The sequence below is a fragment of the Falco cherrug genome, chromosome 7 (assembly GCF_023634085.1).
Source record: "Falco cherrug isolate bFalChe1 chromosome 7, bFalChe1.pri, whole genome shotgun sequence".
NCBI classification, from domain to species: Eukaryota; Metazoa; Chordata; class Aves; order Falconiformes; family Falconidae; genus Falco; species Falco cherrug.
In genome coordinates this window covers 29,281,117-29,305,481 of record NC_073703.1, presented here as the reverse complement: position 1 = coordinate 29,305,481, position 24,365 = coordinate 29,281,117, and the positions used below count along the sequence as shown (strand labels likewise).

At 37.8% G+C, this 24,365-nt stretch overlaps 1 protein-coding gene across 1 annotated transcript in view; it reads left to right on the top strand.

Annotated features, from left to right (window-relative positions):
* Nucleotides 1-24,030, top strand: part of JAG2 (jagged canonical Notch ligand 2) — a 72,527-nt gene extending 48,497 nt beyond the window's left edge. The window contains exons 8-26 of the mRNA XM_055716759.1: nucleotides 1,648-1,761; nucleotides 1,900-2,013; nucleotides 2,571-2,684; nucleotides 3,237-3,283; nucleotides 3,558-3,731; nucleotides 5,980-6,130; nucleotides 6,421-6,585; nucleotides 7,218-7,331; nucleotides 8,691-8,804; nucleotides 9,175-9,288; nucleotides 10,244-10,360; nucleotides 11,375-11,402; nucleotides 12,451-12,536; nucleotides 14,755-14,868; nucleotides 15,067-15,182; nucleotides 16,823-17,068; nucleotides 17,502-17,633; nucleotides 18,639-18,795; nucleotides 21,731-24,030. Of these exons, the coding sequence (XP_055572734.1) occupies nucleotides 1,648-1,761; nucleotides 1,900-2,013; nucleotides 2,571-2,684; nucleotides 3,237-3,283; nucleotides 3,558-3,731; nucleotides 5,980-6,130; nucleotides 6,421-6,585; nucleotides 7,218-7,331; nucleotides 8,691-8,804; nucleotides 9,175-9,288; nucleotides 10,244-10,360; nucleotides 11,375-11,402; nucleotides 12,451-12,536; nucleotides 14,755-14,868; nucleotides 15,067-15,182; nucleotides 16,823-17,068; nucleotides 17,502-17,633; nucleotides 18,639-18,795; nucleotides 21,731-22,203 (2,690 nt within the window). The 3' untranslated portion in view covers nucleotides 22,204-24,030. The remainder of the gene's footprint in view (nucleotides 1-1,647; nucleotides 1,762-1,899; nucleotides 2,014-2,570; nucleotides 2,685-3,236; nucleotides 3,284-3,557; nucleotides 3,732-5,979; nucleotides 6,131-6,420; nucleotides 6,586-7,217; nucleotides 7,332-8,690; nucleotides 8,805-9,174; nucleotides 9,289-10,243; nucleotides 10,361-11,374; nucleotides 11,403-12,450; nucleotides 12,537-14,754; nucleotides 14,869-15,066; nucleotides 15,183-16,822; nucleotides 17,069-17,501; nucleotides 17,634-18,638; nucleotides 18,796-21,730) is intronic.
* The last annotated feature ends 335 nt before the right edge of the window (nucleotides 24,031-24,365 follow it).

Sequence of the window (24,365 nt, the reverse complement as noted above, 5' to 3'; positions counted from 1 at the left end):
TTCAATATGGGACTTCATTTGTGTTAATAATGAGATGTTAACTACTATGGAAATGTGCTCAAGCCCTCTTACAGAGTCAACTTGAGCAGTCTAAACAAAGTTAATTCTTTCCTCTTCCCATTAGCAAAATGGAGGAAAGCATTTAAACCATATTTTTGATGAAGTATGCCGTCTTGTCTAGAGCCTTAACAGTTCTGTGTCCAATGTGAAAGCATATTGCTATTTTCATTTATATCTGTGATGTGTTACACAAAGACCAAAGTTTTCATGTACTGGAGACTATTCTGGTATTTGGAGATTTTTCCTGATTACTTGTCCCTTTGTTGTGAAACACAATATGCAATTTCTATTTCTTGCCTATTTGATGTTTGGAGAAAACCGAAAACTTTCAGATCAACTTTTTCACATTTAGTATTCAGTTGGGTGTTGTGCAGTGACTTTCTTTCCCATGATTGACTATTAAATCCTTTTTCATAAATGTGACATTCACAGTTTTCTGGCTTTGAATTTGCTATCCCTTGATAGTTATAAGTGTAGATGGAAAGAACCTTTTTTTTTTTTCCTTTCACGTAACTCTTTGGCCTTAAGTTCACTGAACTATTATCAGCAGAAGGTGTTCACATTTGTCAGGATGTAGATCTCCTTTGAACTTCTATAGACTGCTATATGGTATTAATGATACTATCCAAATCTGAATTTTTCTGCAGCTGGTAGAATGTGATGCAAAGTTTTGGCTAAAATAGATGAAATCTTGTCTTGGCGTGCCCCAGAAGTTCTGGGGAAGCACCTTGGCTTTTCAAGTAAGGAGGCAGGGATAAAGGGAGCTGTACACTTAATGAGTTCCGTGCTGATTATTAGCAGTAGATTGGTATGTGCTGCTTTAGGTACTAGTACCTAACATCATAGGCTACGTAAACTCAATTTGCAAACTAGATAACCATTCCTAAGAGAAAGTTTTCAAAACATAAATGCTAGCAACGATTTGAAACTCTTACTTAGTAAGGGGATTATTTTCTTCTTTCCAAAAGCTTTCTTGGCTTCTGAGAGAGAAAATATCAAAAGTGATGGCATACAGCTTGTCCCTCCTCAACTTGATTGTTGCTTAGCACAGCTTCTGCAAGTGTTACAGCCCTACATGGAGTGACAACAAGCAGGACTGCCTATAATTGCAAGTAGCTCTATTCTTTGCTGTTTCCAAGGAGCAGTATTAGAATGAAGCTAAACAGACCTTTGATACTTAAATTATTACTACTGTTCAGACTTCTGTGTACAGCATATCTGTTTTGTCTCACTGAAGGGAAAGAAAAAAAAAATGCTGTAGCACTCCAGATATGGAAGTGCATGGCTGAATGCAGTAGGTTAATGGAGAACTTCTCTAGCTCCTGAGATATTGACATAGTGACCCATCATCTATCTTTAGGCTTTCTAGTCAGTAGATATGAAGGATCATGCATCGTCAGTAAAATCCTTTTTCAGTCTTCTCCTGGGAATCTTACTCTGTGGCTGGGAGAGGGAGGCTCCAACTTCTGTACACTGCTCATGCTCTTGGTCACTTTTAATCAGAATGCAATTTCTAACCATGTGAGTTCTGCTTAATTGATACTGGAAGAGTATTTAGCAAGAATTTCTTTCCTTCTTTCTCCCCAGCGGAGCATGCTTGCGTGTCTAATCCCTGTGCTAATGGTGGAATTTGTCATGAAATTTCATCAGGCTTCAAGTGTCACTGCCCATCGGGGTGGAGTGGACCAACGTGTGCTATCGGTGGGTATGCATTTACTGATGACTGGCCACTCGCTTGGAAGGGTTCATACAGCTTGATAATATCATGCTGTAAAAAAACCCAACAGGTTAAGCCAAGTTTTAGATGATGTAATGGAAGGCACTCTTTGACTTTTCCAGATATTGACGAGTGTGCATCTAACCCTTGTGCTCAAGGAGGGACCTGTATTGATGGCATTAATGCATTTGAGTGTATATGTCCACAACAGTGGATTGGAGCAACATGTCAGCTTGGTAAGTTACTACCTTCCAAAGTTTTGAAGACCACTGGAGATTATTCCTAAATAATGAATAAATCTGTGTAAGTGTTCAACATGATTTTTATTGAAGATGTGTTGTTATTGGTATCTTAGCTGCTCTTTAGTAGATTTTACAGTCAGAAGTTTCAAATTAACCTGTAACTATTTAAGCCCCAACTTAAGTTTACTTACAGTACTTCTTCTAGAATGCCCGATAACTTTTCTGTTTCAAAATATGGCATTGGTGATGGTAGCTCCTTCTTCATGGTGGCAGAACAGTGACTATAAACTTATCAAGGCAAGGAAGGGATTTGCCCTGACTAACATATTGCCTTTTTGAGTTTTGGCAAAGGGATAAGTAAGATAACATGCATGTGCTACTGTAGACAAGTGTGCATTAAAAAACTGTGGTATATAAATGGTTTTAGAGCCCTACCAATGTATAATATGAGCTTCTGATGCTTGGATTGCATGGAAACTTTGCTTGGTGCTGTGGTAATCTGTTTCTGGGTTTGTTCTTTATTCTCTTCTTTCTTTTATCTTCTTTCACAGATGCTAATGAGTGTGAGGGGAAACCCTGTGTTAATGCTTACTCTTGCAAAAATCTCATTGGTGGATATTACTGTGACTGCATTCCAGGATGGACAGGAGTAAATTGTCATATCAGTTAGTATTTCTTTAGTATATATGTTGACCATAGGATGCTTTAGTCTTTAAAAAAAGTTTTATGATGAATGATATGTCCATTTACTTGTACAAGAAAAAATACCTGTTGTCAGGATTTTTCTAACCTCCAGCAAATTAAATTGAAAATCCTGTTTGAAAATTTATTTGGACATTTAATTGGTATTAAAATGAGATTAGATATACACTTAGGGAGAGGTTTATTAGAATTATCTATTCGCTCATCCCTGATTATGAATGATACCATGTGCTGATTCAATTAAAAATATTTTATGATACCATGTGATGATTCAAATAAAAATTAAAAAACTGTTAGATATGAAATTAGCTGATTACAGTGTAATAGAAATATGTAATGTCATTTTCTATTACATATTTTTAAATTGAGAATCTCTTAATCATCAAGTGTCCTTGCTTTCCATGGAAACATCTAGAAAAATCTTTTCTAAAAATTTTGATCTCCATTCTTTTGTTAGACCTGTATTCTACAGTCTTCCACTACAAATTCTAATGCCTTGTGTATTTTATCCATAGATACTAATGACTGCCGTGGACAATGTCAGCATGGAGGTACTTGTAAGGTAACTCTTGTTTATTACATGCCATGTTGAAAATTAATCTTGTTTTGGCTAGTTATGAATTTTTATAGTTTGCAGTTACAGGTTGGTTAAATGAGGTTAAATGTTAAGTGTAGTGTTGCACTTACAGATTCTTGCACCATTTCACAAAATAATCTTATCTGGCGCTGCTGCAGTTCACAAATCCAGAATATAGAGATAACTTGAATTCTTGTGGGCAAGTTTTATCATTAAACAAATCTTTCTACTCTTGCTTTTTTCCTCCATCTCTGTGAAGGACGAAGTGAATGGTTACCATTGCTTATGCCCTCGTGGTTTCACAGGAAAAAACTGTGAGACAGAAACAAATGAGTGTGAAAGCAACCCATGCCAAAATGGAGGCCGTTGCAAAGACCTGGTAAATGGATTCAGCTGCCTGTGTTCACAGGGCTTCTCGGGAGTCTTCTGTGAGGTGAGGGCAGTGGTGACATTATTGCAATACTTCTCATGGATTGAGTTCTTGAAAGAAACATATCTCTGCGTTTAAATGGGAGTAACCCAAGCCTAAAGTGCTACTGACTAATGTAGCTGTTACTTGATACTCTGAATAAACAAATTTGTTGTGCGGTGCTGTAGCACTTTAATTTGCAGCCTGATAAACTGCAAGTTGTTGCACATAGGTGTTGGCTCTCCTAAATGTTTGAAGGAAATTTTTTCAGGACCTGTGGTCTTTTGTTACTGGGTCTTCATCCTAGTAACTTTGAAGTACAAAACTGAATTGCCTTTCAAGGAATCCTGCTGTTGTTGGTAGGAGTAGCCACATAATTAAAGGCAGACAGATACTCAAGTATTAGCTCTCAGAACTTTGTGTTTGAGATCATTTTAGGGATGTGTAGTTCTGCTGCTTAAATAAGAATTCGGATCTGAAATATTGAAGTGTTAATTATCATGAAGTACTTTATGAATTATCACTAAGATCTTCATTCTAGGGAGGACATTAGACTTTTCAATGTAAAACTATACTGCCCTAAGTATGCACTTTCTGGCTTTTGCTGATAGCCAAATTCATGCATTATGGTTAGCAAGACAGTATCAACTGGAGGCATTGTGTTAGAATTTTGTTGGATTTGCTCCAGAATTTTTTGTGGAGGGTATTGGAGTGATGTCTGTTATATGCTGAAGTAATCTTACTCTATTTGCATTGTTAAAGAAACAATGCCATCCTTTTATTTGAAATTTAAAAAGGTTGCAGATACTGACCAGTTTTGTTAAACTGATGCAGTACCTGATAGATCCTGTACCATTTCTACATAAGGATCATAGCTTGAGTGCTCTACTCTTGGCTGATTCATACCATACTATGTAATTAAAGTTTTAGCAAATGGGTTTGAATAATAGGGGGGAGTTGGCTGCTTGCCTTGTGTGTTGCAGGAAATATCTACCATTGATTCCAGATGCTAAAGTACCAGCTACTGAACTTGCATTGGGAAGGGGAAATTTACACTAATGGAAGGAAGCAAATGGAGACATCTGATAGAGGAGATATGAGAATCTTTCTCAGACCTTAGCTGTTCTTAGTAGTTTGCTTTGAATGTACCATATGAGAGCACAAAATAGCTTGCTGAAAAATCTCTCTATTGCAGCTGGAATTGTTAGTACTCCTCTGAATTAAATTCTTAGCACCATTTGCATTCTTTCTGTTTTAGTTAGTTTTGGTTTTTTCTCCTGTTTAGCTACAGAACTACTGAAAATAGTGACAAAGTCCACTATTGGACTTACTTTTATGTCTGTAATGTTGAGAAAGCTATCTTTCTCACATGAGATGTTGAGAGGGGAAAAATTCATTGGAGGGGAAGAAAGCAATCCTTGAGACCAACAATTTAGAAGAAAGATACTGTGATGTAACAATATTCCTTTGGATTTTGAGGCCAATTTAGGGCATCACCACTCTGATCTTCTGTGTCAGCATAAGATGTAGAAGTAGAATTGCTTTGCTACAGCAGTTTGTCTGTATTAAGGGTTATATTATGAAGCTAGGTTTGAATTTTGCTTTTTAATTCAGATGGTAAGAAGCATTCAAAATGTACCTGGTATTTCTGTGTGTAAATTGGTATGGTGATAATATCTGTAGGAATAAGCCCCTGAGCAGCTTGGTCTAGCTAGACCCACTGTGAGCAGGTGGGGAGTAGCTGACCTCTAGAGGTCCCTTTCAAGCTATGTGGTTCTGTAATAAATTATATGTGTTAATTGAGATGGGAAGAGAAGTCGCTCTAGGTAATAGGATTTTTCTACGGTTCTCTGTATTCTAAGTGTCTTGCAGACACAAAGTTGACAAGTGCACTGGTATTTAATTTGTGTTGTAGCACTTGGTATGTGGGAGTGAAGGACAGGGAAGTGACTTAAAATGATCCAGAATAGTAATGGTAAGATTCTCTTAATGGCTTGTTCTTTGCTAAGTAAGTTCTTGCAAATGTGTTTATTCAGCCTCTTGCGAAGGAGTATCTTTTTGGCAGTATCAGAAATGCTTTGTATTAGGATTGACCACAGTAACCTGAAGTATGTCTCTGTGTTATAGGATGGAATGCAATATATGTGATTCATAAACCTTCTTAAAACTTGAGGTTCCTTGTATATTAGCTTCATCAGCTTTGGCACTACAGATAATACTGCTTACTCCTGGGAGACAAAGTAGCTGCTGCTAACTATGGTGTCTCTTACAGATGGATATTGATTTCTGTGAACCTAATCCTTGCCAGAATGGGGCTAAATGCTATGATCTGGGAGGAGATTATTACTGTGCCTGCCCTGATGACTATGATGGAAAGAATTGTTCTCATCTCAAGGACCACTGCAAGAATAACTCTTGTAAAGGTACCTGCTGTTGTCCAGAAACTTGTCTTAATGTATTGGTGGTGCATTAAAAAAAGAACAGTAGTATTTCTGGGAATAGCATAATGCAGAAAAACTTTTCTTGTACTCACTTTGTGAAGTAGGTAGTGAGAAGAAATGCTTGTTAACAGCCCTTATTTATGAAGAGGCAGAAGTTAACTTACAGTTTAACTTTTGCATTGTGATTAGTCTTAATTTCTGGATAACTTTTTTAAAACTAAGAAGTGATTGGTGATGCAGATTATGTCTGATGATACACTTCTTGTTCTTAGTAATAGACAGCTGTACAATAGAAGTCTTCACTAATGCTACCCAAGAAGGAATCCGTTTCATTTCATCTAATGTTTGTGGGCCTCATGGACGGTGTATTAGTCAGCCAGGAGGGAACTTTACTTGTGCCTGTGAAAGAGGTTTTACTGGAATATACTGTCATGAAAGTAAGTAGAAGTTTCTTCTAAATGATTTTGTTGCTCTAAAACATTCTTAGTTTTTGTTATGAAGTTTTACAACTTCAAATAAAACATTAGAATTTTAATAAAGTTGCATGGATCATTCTCTGGTGTACTGCTTGAAATGCAGTTTCTTCTGGTAACAGGTTTTGTAGCGGTTCACACTTCTATGAAAGAAAACTGGTTTTAGTCCAACTTCAATGTGAATGTGTCTGTATCCACTACGTTTATGCACAGTCTTGCAGGAAGCCATGGAGTTCTCCAACATGGGAATGATAAAGAATGGACAGACACGCTGACAGCACAGCTTAGGAGGAGCATGTGTATTGGTGTTCCAGTTTTTGGTGGGGTTTTTAGGGTTGTGTTTTGTTGTTTTGGGTTGGTTTTTTTTTAACACTGGGATATTTTTGCCAGGTGAACTTAACACTTTGTTTCAACTTGCAAGGTAAGAGAGAATACATCTAGAAATGCTACCAGGCTTGAAAACAGATGTTTGAGCTGTTCTTACATACGTACAAATGGAGTGTAATTCTGTACTGAGTTTCCTAGGAACACAAATGTTGATCACTCCTTCAGGTAGGTGAAGACAGCCTTGAGTAATAATTGACTTTTTGTCATAGATATCAATGATTGTCTTGGGAAACCTTGCAAGAATGGTGGGACATGCATTGATGAGGTCGATTCATTTAGATGTTTCTGCTCAAGCGGCTGGGAAGGAGAATTGTGTGACACAAGTGAGTACTGCTAAGCATTGGAGGTTCAAATATTACAGCTTTGCTGTAACTGTTAGTGACGGTTGGTATGTGGTTAATAACAATGGGGTAGTTTCTCTGTTCTGTAATTAGTCTACCCACTGTTATTTATAAAAGGATTTTCAAGAAGATTTTTGGGTAGCAGCTGTGAAAGTCTCAGTTTCTTGAATAGGACCATAATCTGATTCTTCAGTAAAGTACAGGATATATCTCAGGAGAAGAGACCCTGTTAGGTGGTCTATTCATTATATTGCTTTTATTGCTATAAGCTTAGGTACTACTTGGTACTTACTGTATGTAAAAGTTTGTCCCTTACCCAATCCACTCATACACAGTATTTTCCAAACCTGAAAAGCCTTTTAGCTTGAAGCCAGTGCAAGTTATAATGTCCTTCCACCTTACTGAAGGAATTTATAAATTTAATATCTATTCCTTTAGTAAGACAAGAACTGCTGAAGCCTGAATTTTTTCTTGATGAATATGAGTCAGTGTTTTGTATTCTGAGATCAGTGGGAGCAGGCCTTTACTCTTGCTGCTCTGGCTTGAGACATACTGGCCTTAGTTGACAAAGTAGTGTACTAGGCCAGCAGATGGTTAAGTTAACTCAGAGGAGACTGCAGCTGGTTCCTTTTCTATTCTGAATGAAGCCCCTTCTTAAACACGATAGCAAGGACTTGCTGAGACTTATTACAGGACATGCACCAATTGAGATGTGAAATAAAGACTGAGAAACTTTTGGCAGCTATCGCTGTCAGAAGAGCTTTTTGTGTGGTCTAGATGAAGTTCAGTCTGGAATAATTATGTTCTACCTATTAAAACATTTGTTTCAAGTGAAAATAACTTTCTCTGAAATTCATGTACCTATGTATATGTTGAATGTGTGTATACACGCACATATATGTATATGTATTGTTAAGCCATCTATATGGCTTAAAGGCACTCTGTATTTTGAGACGTAAAGCAGGAGAGGGAGTCTCAGCTGTCCTGTGTGGATGTCCTGCGTTGGAGCTCCTTTTCAGGACATTGTGGTCCCTACTAGCAAGTTTTTTCTGAAGGTCAGAATACAGCTATTTGCTGGAAAAATGAAACTATTTTGGTGGTCTACTTAGAAGCCATACTGAATGATACTTTTCTGCTTTAAATGGCCAGAAAAATCTTTCCTATTTCATGTTGTTCTGTATTAAATCAGAGTTTTTTCCCCTGCTTATGTAAACCCCACGACAATTAGGAATGCTGTCTTCCTAAATAGTGCACAACCTACTACTCTTATAAAGAAGTATTTTATACTTTCTCATGGCCTTGGCTAGGCTAGATCATCTAATTTGAATAATTTTTTTCTAGATTTCAATGACTGTTCTCCTAACCCATGTCATAACGGTGGCCGATGTATTGATTTGGTAAATGACTTCTATTGTGAGTGTAAGAATGACTGGAAAGGCAAAACTTGCCATTCACGTAAGTGTTCTTTACTTTGATCTTTAGTTTACCCAAAGATTTGTTTTCTTTTTTCTCAGGAGACTAGAGTTCCTGAAATTTAAAATAAAACAATTGCAGTGAAATAACAGGCATATTTTCATTACCTCTTCCAGTTTCCCAGCAACAAAATGGAATATTTAAAAAATGTATTCCTTCATGTAGTGAAATAGTGTTGTAAAAGATGCATTTGGATTCCACCCTTCTGATTTTTTACTGTAAATACAGCAAGTAGAACTACTGTTGCATTTAAATGTGAAGTCTCTTTAAAAGTAACTGTGGTAAAAAAGTACCTGGTCTTAAAATTCAGCAGGAGTAATGGAAGCTAAAACTGTTTTATTATGACGTATAGGTGAATACCAATGTGATGCGAATACTTGTAGCAATGGTGGAACGTGCTATGATGATGGAGATACATTCCGCTGTTCATGTCCTCCAGAATGGATAGGAAGTACTTGCAACACTGGTAAGCTTTTAAAATCATCTACAGATAAGTGTCTCCAGAAGAAGCGGAGAAGTGTTCAAGTAATACTTAACTGTTTAGTAAACAGGCACACTGTTCTTCTAGCTGGGTAGTTCAAAGGTGTTCTGGTTGACTGGTGACTGGAGTTTAGAGTAATTTCTTCCACTTACCTGACATCCTACTGATTATTAGGAAGCTGTTCTTTGCAGGCTGCTTACATGGTCTTACACAGCTACTGCTAGGCAGATTTACAACACTTGGACTTGTGTCTTGACCCCTCTCTTTTAGTCTTTAGAGACCACTGTGTAAAGGTTTTCTTGGGAACTTAGTCCCCTGCTTTGCTCGATGGTTCATAATGTGAATAAGTTTGTGATTGAAAGGTGTATGAGCAGACACACTCAGGAAAAATAAAATTAAGTGATTCTTGCTAGGGGATTTGCAGAGTTTCTGCCTACCATAGGGAGCTACTCTTGAGCTTTTGGGGGATTGAATGTAGTCTCCATGGTACTTTTTTTTTTTTTGAATGTGAAACTTCCATTAGGACCAAGAAGTTGGATGAAGGGAATTTAGTTTAGTTCTTCTACTTTATATGTACAATTGCAGCATTTACTCAAAATCTGAATTTTAAACACTAGTATTTTATTATGAAGTAAACCTCACTACCTGGGCAACTCATTGCCAAAGTAAGAATTTAGCAGTATTTGAAGGATGTTTACACAGATGGGGAAACAGTAGACAATCTTTTTTATAAAATATCATGGTTCAATTAAACAATTGAATTGGGATGATGGTGAAGGTAGGTGAGAGATTATCATGCAAAGTGACTGGTTTGGGAGTCTCAACCTTCTTGCAAGTCTTGCACTGTTGACTTAAATGCTCTTCAGGATTGTGATATTGACAGATCCAGATGATACTTTTTGTTTTCTGTGCTAAACAGAGACTTTTTCTGTTTTCAAAGCTAAAAACAGCAGCTGTATTCCAAACCCTTGCATGAATGGTGGAACGTGTGTTGGCAGTGGAGATTCCTTTTCTTGCATCTGCAAAGAAGGATGGGAGGGACGTACATGCACACAGAGTAAGGCTTTTCTCCTTTCTTCCCCTGCATTCCCCTGGGATATTAGGAGTGTCTGGCACAGAACTGCTAACTGAAACAAAGCAAGTTTATAGAGTTCATCTGCCAAAATATCTGAATCATTCAGGGTGGGAGGTAGGTAAAGAAGATGACGCTCAAGTTATGAATGGAGACCTTGTCATGCTGCTTTTTGCAACTAGTCTCTGCCAAAATAAGACTTTCAGCCTCCTATAAAAATAGGTTTTGGGAATATGTGCCGAACAAAAAAAGTCCCCTCAGAAATAATTTAATAATGAAAAGTATGTGGGAATGCAGGCAGTAGTGTATATTCCATCATTTTCTCCGAGGATAGCGGCTAACTACTTTGACGTACCAACACAATGAATTGGTTAGGTGGAATAAAGCCTGTAACTTGGATTATTTTTTTTTCCTCCTAAAGGCGTAACATAAAGGGAGAGGGGGGGAATGGAAAAGCTAAATTTGAGTTCTGTTTTTACTCTGAATCTACTGTGAAATTACTGTTGTATTGATGTTTGCCCTAATTAGCAGTTTTAAAACTGACAGTACTAGTATAAACGCTATCAAGTAGTTTAGAGCTATTTATAATGGGAAGGATTTGTTATAAGAAATCTGACTAGTTGCACATGCACATGTGAAGTGCCAAAGCAGTAGTAATCTTTTAGAAAGCTTTTAGAGCCTGGCTGAATTACCCTCTACCAATGCAACTGATACCATTTTATTTCTATTATGTTGTCATCATGCTGTGTATCAGTCTGTGCCATTGATCTATCAAAATAACACTGAAGCTGTACAATTTTGCATTTGTCAGTCTGTTCATGAAATTGAAGGTATTTAATTGGTCTGTTATGTCTAGTTAAACTTCCTTTGCGAGTGTGGAAGAAAATGTTCAATTCTCTATTTTTCTTTCCTTATCAAATACAGTGTCTCTTGAACTATAATATACATTAGAAAATAGGTGTGCCACTAGTTACACTAGTCCATATTCTTTTTTTATAGATACCAATGACTGCAACCCTCATCCATGGTAAGTATGTGAACTGCGGTTCTGTACCTGTTTTGAAAATAAGTGAACACAGTAATACAGATTTTTATTCTAGATTAGAACTCATTCTAGCCTAAAACAATTGAAGCCAGCCTCTGTAAAAATCTTAAACCAAACTTTTGCTATGCTTTATCTATTCCTTGACAGCAGCAAAGACCACAAAACAATCCTGAATTGATTCATATGTGAACAGATAAAAGTATTTGTGTAGTTTTCATGCCAGAACTGACTAGTAAATTACAGTAATATGAAATGAATGTCTTGATAACATTTCAAGCATCTAAATTGAATTTTAGAATAAAAAATGAGAAACCAAAACCTGTTAGTTTACAGGAAATAATTATCGATAATATAAAAAATGTCCTGTTGGATCAAATACTATGTATACATGTGTTTTTAAAACAAAATTACTATTTTGGGAAGATATAATGGGAGTATTTAAAATACATAGGCTGGTATTTATAGTTGAAGGGGAAAAATACTGATATGTGGATGAAGCAAACCATGTACCTTATCTTTTTCTGTTGTCCATTCTGATGCAATAATTTGTACTTTGTGTACTAAAAAAGCCAAACCCTTGCAAAACCTCGGGCTTTCCCCATATTCACTTTACAGTGCTGTCTTATCTCCTTGAGTTCTGTTGATCTGCTTCCCCGTGCATGCATGCACTTTTGTAGGATGTTGCTGTTTTAACAGGTGACTTACTAAGCAATGCTAATGTCTAATATTATGCTTTCTCTGTTGACGGGGATAGATTGTGCCTCTAAACAGCAACAAAAGGTTTAATTAACAAAGCTTTAATTGGAGAGCAATGAAACAATGTGGATGGCTTATTAAGTAGACTGGTATTATGTATTAGCAGGTACTTTAGTTCTGCATTCCTGAGTGGTGGGAAAGTACTGTGAATAGCAACTATAGAAATTTGCATTTGAACATGCTGCATGAGACCTATGGTTTTTGCTTGTCTTTAGACCAGTGAATCTACCTCTGAGAACAGTCTGTGTTAATGATAGGTTTATTGTTTTTACAGTTACAATGGAGGCATCTGTGTTGACGGTGTGAATTGGTTTCGATGTGAATGTGCGCCTGGGTTTGCTGGTCCTGACTGCAGAATTAGTAAGTACTGGTATAGGTACTGAAAGGTTGTACCATTCTGACACACAAGTTGGAAAGAACACCCTGTGACCCTTTTCGCATTAGGTTAGCTGAACTTCAAATAACAAAGCAGAAGCCACCTGTCAGTCAGTCAGGTACTGATACCTTGCTAATAATGGCAACTTACGTACCTTTCTTCATTTCACTGAATGGAACTGAAATGAGTTGGCTTGGTTTATACTTAGACTTGGTTGCTGGATTTTGTCAGACAATTCTGAAGGTTCTGGAGTGCAGGCTTCGTAGAAGCTTAAGTATTTTTCTTGATAAGCAGCTTGTTAAAGATGACATATATCACTGGATGTTCTGTTTAACATTAGAAACCGAAATCCACTGATAAATCACAAATGAAAACCAAAACAGCAGGAGTGTAGTGCTGGTGAATAACAGAAGTATGGTGAAGGTCTTTCAAAACTATAAACCAAACCTGTTACACTGACGTTATCCTGAAGGATAGAAACTGAAAAGGGGGAGCAGAAGACCCTAAAACTGCATTGAGTGTTTTAGAAGATGGTTTTGGTTTTGGATTTTTTTAATGAATATTTCCATTTTGACTTGTATGTGATAGATACCTTATTTTATTTCTATCTCCTCAGAAGATCAGACTTTGTGTCTTCTGTAGCCTCAAGGCTTTTGCACTCTGTCCTTCCACTCCATCGGTATGGTGGTGTGCTGTCAAGTTGAGAATTCATCCTCATTCTGGCAGATAGTAAATGAGCCAGCCCTTCTAGTCAGAGGGTGACTGTATTACTTGTAGTAGCATCAGCTTAGTGATCTCTGGACACAGGACCAGGGGTGACAGAAAATCGGATGTCTAGGTCTGGACACACAATGAGGGATATGGATCTCTCCTTTTACAGACAAGAAATGCAAAGAGAACTATTTGTAATCAAAGACAAATACTGTACATTTGTAATGGGACTGCAGACTTTTTTATTTTGCTTTAGACTGGTGTAGAGAAAAAGGGGTAGCTCTGACAAAAATGCCTTTTATGGCTGATAACAAAAACAGAGTTAACAATCACTTTTTTCAGCATACAGAGGCTGGAGAATCTTAAATCTACATAGCTTGAGGAGAGGAAGAAAGAGTAGTTATAACACTTTAGTATTTTATATTCTTCTGTATTTGTATAAAACTTGATCTTGGTGTACTTCTGAAGGAAGCTGTGATAGAACCAAAAGCCCTTCCACATGCATTTGATATTTTCCATTGCCTGCATGGTTAATGGTCCCACTACTGCTGTTCATAATGTTTGCTTTCGAAGTCCAGTCCTTTAAACACAGATGATGACTTGTTACTGTGTATCAGTTCAGAATTGGTGTTTAAACAGTTTTTCTGAGGGCGTGGAGTGGGCATTCATTTTTAATGGCAGAAAACCTTTCAAAAGATGCTTCAGAAGAGAATGGTTATGCTTGAAAATGAAGTAGTTGTGGCTCCCAGCTTGCCAGGTTGGTTTCTGTCGCCTTTGTTGGTGGACTGTTGCATCAAATACTCCTGGTCACTTCCCCAGGATAACAAGGAACACTGCTGTGCATCTGAATGCGCTATGCTTCCCTGCCTTTTTCAGTAGATTTCTAGGGTTAAGCCTCTGAATCTTTGAAGGTTTTTTAAAGAGGCTTTTGTGCTAAGTGTGTATATACTAAATTAATCTACTCTCTCTATATCAAGGTTATTAATAAAGTAACACGAAATGGCTGTTACAAACTAAGCTATTACTCTTCTTCCTTATAGTCAATTGTATTGCAGTAAGTCACTTTTTTGAGCACTGTTGAGCCAATTCATTGTTCAGCTCTTGCACTGTGATAACTTCTGGAAAGCTTGTGCTTTTCTGGGAAACCTAAATGTCTGAGATTAGTGCTAGCACAAGATGTGGGACTTCAGTTCTATTGCTGAAGGAGAAGACATTAGCACTTTCAGCTGTCCAACACCTTTGCTCTGTGAGATGAGTCAGCATATGACTGCTTCTTTGATCATCAGAACTTCAATTAACGTGCAATTATGAGAAATCTGTTAGAGGTTACTGCTAAAATGGTAGAACTGTCCAGTTAGGAGATTAATTCTGAAGCCAAACTGTCTTTTGTTTGTTAAGAAAGCAGGTACTGTCTGATTACAGAGACTGTAAACATGTAACTGCAATGTTCTATGTCCTTGACATTGAGTTTTATCTATTTTTGTTATCTAGATATTGATGAATGCCAGTCTTCCCCTTGTGGATATGGTGCCACTTGTATAGATGAAATAAATGGATACCGATGCACTTGTCCCCCTGGAAGAATTGGTCCTAGGTGCCAAGAAGGTATTCCTATATCTGCTGTCTGCTTTTACCCAAAAACCAGTAGAGTACAATGTAGCCGGTATAGAGTTTATGCACAAGTAGTCTGTGCTACAGACTAGGAACAGTAGCTAGTATTTTTTTGAATGTAAATCTGTATAGCTTCAGTAACTCAGAGGTCAAGTGTCTGAGTGTGTTGTTGGGTTTGTTTTTTTTTTGTAGTTATTGGAATTGGAAAACCTTGCTGGCTTAAAGGAATAACCTTTCCCCATGGCAGCAGGTGGGATCAAGAATGCAACAACTGCCACTGTTTGGATGGCCGTATTGACTGCACCAAGGTAGGCATTTTGACCTATTTTATTAAATCCTTCTGGCTGAACTTACTGTTGTTCATGCACAAGTTAATCTTTCCCCCAAACTGGCTTTGTTTAAAAGAAAAAAAGGACAAAATGCCTAATGACTGCCTGTAAAAATGCTTGTGGGATATTCTTTATAATGATAAGCTACTCTCCTGCTCTCTAACTGGTTAGAACAAGCTTTCTAGAAGCAGAAAGGCACTTTTTGCACAAAAGTATGAACTGGAATGGAATAATGATCCTTGAAAAGATAGATAAATCACTCTGCCAAAGCTTTGCAAACAGAGTTTTAGAGCTCCTAATTTTGTGAAACGCTAGTTCTAAGGTAGAAGACATGTGGGAGGAAAAGTTTTTTCAGTGAGTAATGATCACTTTTTTTGTATTATCCTTCAGTAGGTTTTATGAATTGACAGATTACAACCTTTGTATATGTATTATGGCCTATATTCTGGTGATTGTGACTTAAAATAAGACTAGCCTAAATGCAGATTGAACACGCTGGTATATGTGCTCCAAGCCTTTCAGCCCTCCTGATAGATCATTTCTCCATGGATTTTTGGTACCTGTACAGCTTTATATCACAGCTGGAGAGAGACAAGATCAGTGCTGCTAACAAGTTGTAGGGCTAGGTGGGCAGCTCCAGATGAGCACTAATAGCACTTATAACGTTGCCTCACACGGCTGTCTCCCACATTTCACTGGAAGCACCAGTTTAAAAAACTTCTGGGTCTTGCTGATCTATCCATCCTTAATCTTAATTTGTTTAGCTATGTATGTACCGTAGGCAAAGAACTAAATCTTGCACTTACTCATTTAGAAATGCTATTTTAGACCCTTTATGGCATTGTGATTTCAAGTTTGAGATGTCTTCAGAACATAACAGTATGTGGAGGTAACTAGAGTCTCAGGAATGGTGGTGCAGTAAATGCAATTTATCCACATGTGGTGTCTGGTTCTTTCATGCGTGATGGAACAGATACGCTTTCTTGCTGATAATTGTGCTTTAAGAGATCCTTAAGTTCCTAAACTAATAGCTGTGTAATATTATATAGAACTTTAAAGGTTACATCATGACATGGAGCTGTGTTTGAGAGCTTGCTGCACCTCAGTAACTTGGGGGTACCAGCATACTATTTTATTTCAGGAGACTGGTTGAAGTGACAGTGCTTATCACCAATATGCATCAACTCTTAATGTATTCAGCATCCTGTGGCAAGGATTTCAGTCTAAATACTAAAGAGTTAAATATAAGTGCTGAAGAAATTAATCTTTGTGGAGGTGTTTCTCTTTCTAGATCATAGAAGCCTAGACAACTGGTTTAAAATAAATGCTTGAACTTTACTGTAACTCAGTTATGTGGGACAAATCTGTAAGGCTCTAAGGAGATAAGACTAGTCAGGTGTGCCTTGGGTAATTTTTGCAGTTTTTACTCTTATCTGTGCAAAATGTCCTCTTTTTGTGGGACAGTGAGCCCCATCTGCTACTAAAACTACAGCAGTATTGAAATACGGATTTTTTTTTTCCAGTCAGTAGTAGATCATGACAGTCTTATGTAAACTGCTTATTTTGAATTGATGCATAAGAGCAATTAACTGTAACAGTACTTTGTTCTTAATTTCTAGGTGTGGTGTGGGAAAAAACCTTGTCTGCTACACAGACACTGGGATAATTTGAATAACCAGTGTCCCATGGGTCAAGAATGCCAGGAGAAGTATATGAAATGTTTTCAGCCGCCATGCACGGACTGGGGAGAATGCAGTGCCTCTGAACCTCTGCCTGCCAATATCAAGTGTCTGCCTAATTCTGGATACTTGGACAATGACTGTGCTAGAATTACTTTAATTTTTAACGGAGACAAAGTCCCTCAGGTAAGAACAGAATTATTAATGAAGAATGGCAATATATGTAGGGATATATTACATGTCAAAGCATGGAAGATTAATGTTTCTAATATGACTGCTTGCTGTAAAAATAAATTTTGCAGGTTTGTGAGACTCCTTGTCTTGTGCGTTGTCTAAAGGACAAGGCAGAACTAGGGTTTGTACTGAGTATTTTCTTTTCTTTTTTAAATCTCAAAGAACTACTTTCTTATATTGCAAGATGGGCTCAGACTGTATTCGGATAGTCATGCAAGCTCAGTTTCTCACCCTTCATTCCGAAATCCTGTTCGTTTTTCTGCCCTTCCTTGCTGCCGCCTTTTGCTACCTTGATCAGGTCTCAGTAACTGCAAAAACTCTGAAGGTGTTTATGTACTATTTTTCACTTGAACTAAAGTCATACAATCTCCCTTGCTTCTAACAGGGCACTACAACTGAAAATATCTGTTCTGAGATCCGGTATTTACCAGCTACTAGGACTGTTTCTAGGGACAGAACTCTGATAATACTGTGTGATCTCTCTTACTCCACAGAGAATGCAGTGGAAGTTGCTATTGTAAGTATGAGACTTGCATTAGTATATATAGGAAAATGTTTTATTTTTAGTTTGAGCTGGGAAAAGGTTATTTAAGCTTGTTTCACTTCAATGCAGGTACTGCAGTCAGTGGCTTAGCCTGCCTACAAAGCAATTTTGTGATCTCTCAATTTCCTATAATGCTAGATAGCTGAAACACAGGTTTCATTAATGACAGAAGACTCCCTAAACCTCCTGATTAAATTACTGTAAAGACTAATTCAGCCCAAATTAGTGAACAGGTGCCTATCTGTTCTGTCAGATCTTGAGCTATTGATCTCAGTAAGGAGATATGATTGCAGGTGGCTGGATTTGCTCTTGTGAAGAAGTTTCTGCTGTGCGTTTAGAGTGTGACTGCTTGAGAATGTTTATTAAATAAATAAGTGCTAAGTGGAAGAAGGTGCAAGTTGAGTAGGTGAAAGTAACTGTTGCCCTGCTGAGCTAAAGGCTTGCTGCAGAGGCATTTACAGCCCAATGACTCAAGGCTTGTGTATTGCTTAATTTCAAGGAAAGAGTTAATTTTTGTAGTAAAGTGTTCATCCAGGCAGAAGCTGGATTGACTGTCTCTACCAGTACTGTGAAGAACATGCTGAGCCATGATGCAGGAAGCAAAGTGTATGGTATAAATAGAGCAGACTGTTATTAGTCCAAGCTTCTATCTAGATTAATCCACATGTCTTGAAGTGCTCCAAACTATGACTAAGTTTAGCTCAGCAGTGTAAGTAACATGGAAGTCAGCTGCCTTTTATTTGAGGTATGCTAGATTAGCAAGTAGGTGTGTTACCCACCAAGTCTGACGCTGTATCTGCAGTTTGGATAGAGCCAGCCATGCTATTGCAACAGTAAACTTTTAGGACACTGTTTGTAACTACTGTCAGGTAAATTCAACCTAGTGAACTCAATTAAGATGTAGCTGGATTTAAAAGGCAGATTTCCACAGTTAAGTGACTGCAATAACTTTTTGATTTTGCCCTTCACTCCCTTTAGTCTTTCGTCCCGCATCGAGATGAACAAGATAATAGTCTTATACAGAATGCTGCTAATACAATAGTAAATGCAATCACTAAGCGGCAAAACAGCACTGTTATGTTGGCAGTAACTGAAGTCAAAGTAGAGACCATTGTTGTTGGGAATTCATCATCAGGTAAGGTTCCAAATGCATATGTCCTCTGTGTGCGTAAGCATTTTCTGTTCCCCTGCTGTCAGGTGTTTTTCTCATCTTTCTTTACATGTTGGGGAAAAAGGTAGATTGAGTTGTTTTGCTAATTGCTTTTACTAACTGAAGAGAAGGTGGTTTTAAAATCAAGACTCTGTGCTTGTCTGCTAGTTCAAACTTAACCTCATCCCTAGTGTAATATCCCTAGCTACCCTTGCCACTGCTTTGGCTCTGACTTCCAACCCCATTCTCCAGTCTAAGTATAGCTTTCACAAGAGCCAGCGTCCTCCTCATGCACTGTTCCAATCCTTTCCTATTTCCCCACATTAACCTGAACCCAACCTCAGCCCTTGGTGCTGCTGCGCTATAGGAGTGAGGCTGTGAGGTAACGAAAATGGGGGGAAGGGGGAAGACACATACTGTGATACCAAGTCTCTTCCGAAGTCCTTAAGTGTTGTTTACCTTAATGACAGTTAAGGATGCCTAGTATTCTCCAGTACTTGGCCATGATAACATAAAACTTTGCTGTCTTTTTCAATGTTTCTCACAAGCACACAGCTGGCTTAAAATGTAATGTCCATCCCCCTTAATGAGGATGTGGTATGACCGGGGAAACATTTATCTCTGAATACTGGCTCTCCAAGAGCCACGTCAGTATAAGCAGGTGACAGCTCTGCATGCCTGTGTTCCTGCCTGGGGGAGGCAGGAGATGGTCTGCTGGAAGACCAGCAGTCGGCTCAAGTTCAACTGAGCCCCAGAGTGGAAATCTTACAATAGCAAGAGACTTTCCCAAATTTTTCCTAGACCTTCCCCACATAATCTTCTGGAAGATCTTACGCCCATAGTCCAAACAATTAGTTAGTAAACTGCCTGGTTCCACTTCCCTTGTGTTTCCCTTCTAGGGAATGCCTTTTATCTGTTAAAGCCCTGGTAAATGTACTACTTCCCTGGCCCTCCTGAAGGAGTGTACTAGCTTTGTTCTTGTATTGAACAGAAATTGCATAGAAGATAAAGAATCAAGCTGAGATTCTGACATCCCTTAGCCTCTTTCTTCTGATAGTGTTAAATGCTAGGGTAAAAGGGATAGGGATTAATTTCCTCCCATCTCTATAAGATTCAAATATTTTCCTAAGAGAGTAGAGAGACTTTGACTTCTCTTGCAGTTAGTAATAGAGAATGGTTTCCAGGCTCCTCGTTTTAATATGGATGCTCAGTATTGACTTCTCACCCCTAGTTCTTTAAGTGGAGTTATGAAGTAAAGTGCAACCTGGACTCTCATGTTCTTTTATTTCATTTGTTTTATTGCTGCCTCTTAATTGGGTGAATTAGATAGAAACCTATCACAAAATGTGGTGTAAAGCTCTCTGAGAATCTCATTTCTGTGGGGTGCTCAAGTGTCTGGATGGAAGCGATCATTTAAATGCTTCGTAAATTTCCTCTAGCTTTAAGAAAAAAATATTCCAAGTTCAGAATATGTATACAGACCTCTGTATAAGAATCTTAAAGTAAACTTAGATCCACGCTCATGATGAAATATTAGATGTGATAGCAGTGAGAATGTGATGTAATCTTGGGGAAGCTGGTATGAAGAGCTCCTTTTTTCATTGAAGTATTTCCCCCCCACTCATGGTTTAATATTAGATTGCTTATGAAAAATGAGGAGAGAATAGTAGTTACTCCTAAGAGGACAATCCTTTTGCAGACTACTAACATACAGTTTTTAGATCCCTTAAGGCCAACCACATCCACAGTTTATCCCCCTTTATCAGAAGGAAAGGTTTGAAACCGTGTCATATTCCACTTAAATGTCTTCTGAATATATTCTTAAATTTTAGAATGGACCATAGTGTTGAAGTAGTTGATTGTTTTTGTGCAGCTATTTGCAGGTTATTCTGTAAGCAGTTGTCTTAAAGCTGCAGAGGGAATTTGTTTGGATTGGAAATCGGAGTGATAGGTTGACATGATTTGTACACAGAGCTTTTGAGCAGTCCTGTTGTCTCTACAAAAAGCCGAGCACCTCATGTCTTATTGCCTCTTACCATGTGAGAATTCTTGCTTATCAAGAAAAGCAGAAAAATGTTCTATCCTAGCAGTAAAGCCCTTGAAGAGGGGGAAAAAGAAGCCCAAGCATACATAAATTTTCAGGAATTCTTTCCCAGAGAAAGAACCTGGGTCTGTGTGGTTGGGAGAGCACTCGTGGGGTTTGTGACTGGGAACGTGGAGACAAGCAATTGCCGTAACTCCTTTTGTTTATTGAGCAGTAAAGACTCCTGTCTCTGGGGACAATACTCAGGTGTTTTACTCTGAACTAAAACTGGAACATCCTAAAGAGTGCATGAATGATTTGATTACATAGCTCTAACCCGAATGTTTTCTGAGATGGCTGATATATAGATCTGGACTTGATGGTAAAGGACTCTTCTTTCTGATAGTAAACACAGGACATACTTCTGATGCAAATGCCAGTACTTGTAGAGCAACTTAGAGGCATAGTACTCTATAGCCTGCCTCCTACAACTCTTCCCCCCACCTTCCCTCCACCCCCCTTGAGAGAGTCATTACTGAAGTTTTCTGGGTCAACTTACCTTAGGCGCTTGAGAAAGCGATTCTGTTTATATAACCAGTTTGTCTGTTGGAGGGGAAAAAAAAATAATCTCAAATGTAGCATTCCCCACCCCACCCACCCCAAACCTCAGTACACAGGGAAAACTCAGCTTAAACTAGTAAAGAGCATTTCTAGATGGACTGCTGAATTCAGACCACTATCATTGTGCTGCAATGACACTTATTCTTACAAATCTTTCGAGAGGTAACGTAGTTATGTATGGATATTTCTCTTGCATATGTCTGGTGCTATAGATCTAGTTCTGTTAACTCAAGACTTTGTGTTGTGTGTTTTTTTTTTTTTTTATTTGCCCTCTAGATTATTTGGTTCCAATTCTTTGTGCGGTATTTAGTATTGTATGGCTGACTTGTATAATCATCTGCGTGTGGTGGACTCGGAAGAGAAGAAAAGAGAGAGAGAGAAGTCGTCCTCCCAGAGAAGAGGGTGCCAATAACCAGTGGGCACCTTTAAATCCCATAAGAAATCCTATAGACAGATCTTACAGTAACAAAGACATTCGTTATGAATGCAAGAACTTCATATCTCCTCAAAAAAGAACTTGTGATGCAGTAGAGGAGTATGTAGAGTATGAGGAAGAGGAGGATGAAGAGGAAGAAAGAGATGAGGAAATGGACAAATTCCTCTCTCACAAACTCGCAAAGCCTTTGCCGACAAAGGCATCTGACACGTCAGAGAGCAGTCCAGTAAAGAAATCCCATCAAATAGGCAAAATGGACAACAGATCTGTAAAAAATGTGAATGCGTCAAACTTTGAAGGCAGTAGAGACTAACCTGTATTTGGAATGTAGGCAGACTGCGCCTACGCTTACTGGGGAGGGGAAAAATTGACATCTCCACTTTGCATCAAGGACTAAAAATATCTGGAGTCAAATGTTCATAGTTTCTTTATTTTGCGTAAAAAAAAAAAATAAAAATAATAAATAAAATTTATTTTGTTTCTTTAGCCTTGTATAAATTATTCAATGACTGTCAGATGAAAAAAATGAGTAATCTTTGATAGTTGCTATTTTTGTAAAGTTTACTTATAATACACTCGCTGTGTGGCAGAGGAGAGGTTGTATTTTCAATATGTGTAAAGTTTATTACAAAAGACTGTACACTGTTTACAGAATGTATTTCTTTTTATTACTTGCTCTAATTTAATGGTGGCTTTAAAACCTCCTGGTTGAGGAAATTGTGTGAACTTTAAACTGCTTTCTTGACTTTGAATCTCTATTAATGGCAGCTCACAGCACTTGTTACGTTAGTAGCTTCTGTAAGATTTTTTCCCAAATTTGCCTTACACACTTTTTAATAGGAACAAAAAAAAATAATTATAGAGATCTTTCAACTGTGGTTTAAAAGTGGCCTTTTTATTTCTGTTTAATTACTTTAGAATTGCAGTATTGAAGCATGTGACAAGTGCCTTGAGATTAAACTTTTTCTATAGCAACTGTCAAAGACTGCCATATCAATATAGTAAAATTGTGAGAACTCTAGGTTCCCCAACTGACACAGTTTATTTTCTAATAGTGAAAGTGCTTTTTTGTAAATATGTACATATTAAATGAATCACTCTGTATATTTGATTTAATAACTTAAATATTTTGGTCTTTTTTTTTACATGTCATTCCTTTTAATTTATGTTGTAGAAAAGGAGGTTTTATGGCAGTTTATAAGACTTTTTTTTGGTATTATGTCCAGGTTAGAAAATTATGTTAATACAATCAATGTTAGGAATCTGTTGGTCATTTGTATTTACTTAGGAACATAACCACTTACGTGTAAATAGATCCAGAAATGTTTGTTTATCCCCATGTTCAGCCCATCTCAAGAACACTAACGGGTGCATCTACTGTACAGTACCAACATAGTGAGGCATTGTTTTTTTCTTTTGTGAATATGTTAATTACATGTGGTATTACTTTTTTTGCGTTTAAATACAGGCCTAATGAAGGGAACAATATTTTCCTCAGTCTTGTTTCTGTTGTGCTTTATTCATCTTTCGTTCTAAAGAAAAAAGGCTGGCAAGCTCAGAAGATGGGAGTACCTCGTTAGATATGGTTATTGTAATGGAAGACTTAACAAATTTTTTTTAAAGGCTTTATTATCGCTATTAACTTGGCAAACCATAAGTTTATTTTAATTACTGAAGAAGCATAACACTACATACACCTAGTTACCCTACCAGTGAGAGGAGCGGATGTTTGAGAGTGTAAACTCTGGCCCATGAACAATGTAAACATGAATGTTTCGAAATCAGTTATTTTATACAGGAATGCAGGATTTGCTTTGCAGGATCTTCTGTTTTAGTACATTTTTTTGACATGTTCTTTAAAAAAATCTTTCAGAAAAGAAACTATTTATTAAAGCATTTTATAATGATGTTTGTTGTAACTTTTTTACTTGTGCTAAATATTCAAAACTTATTTTGATAACCTGCTTAGGAGTTAGTTTAGAAAAGGGTACTATCCTTCTCATGTTCCCCAGTATAATCCTGAGTATTTAAACCAAAAACACTTTTTTTTTTCTGCTACTCTTGTAACTTTTTGTACTGTTATGCTGCTGTCTTCCATAAACTAATAAAATGATTCCCTCATTGTGTGTAAGATACTTCAGATTGTGTTTGCTTTCTAAGTGCTTGTAGTTCTGATGTGATGAGGCTGAAGGAGGAGTCAAAATCCTGATTTAATACCTGGCACTTCCTGCAAGCTGAGCTGACAGCCTGCGTCCAAGTGCCGATACCTCCTGAGCCAACTTGGCAGCGCTGTCCCCTGCCCAGTACTGCTCCGCTGACAGCGTGCGTAGGAGGTGGTATCCCACCCGTGGTCTCGGGACACAGACACCTTTGGTACCTGAACCGGGACGCTCCCTGCACTGCCCCTCTGCAAAGCACCAAGGCTGGGTTTACCTGGCACTTACTGGTTTGGGATGACTGCCCTCCAAGTGGCAT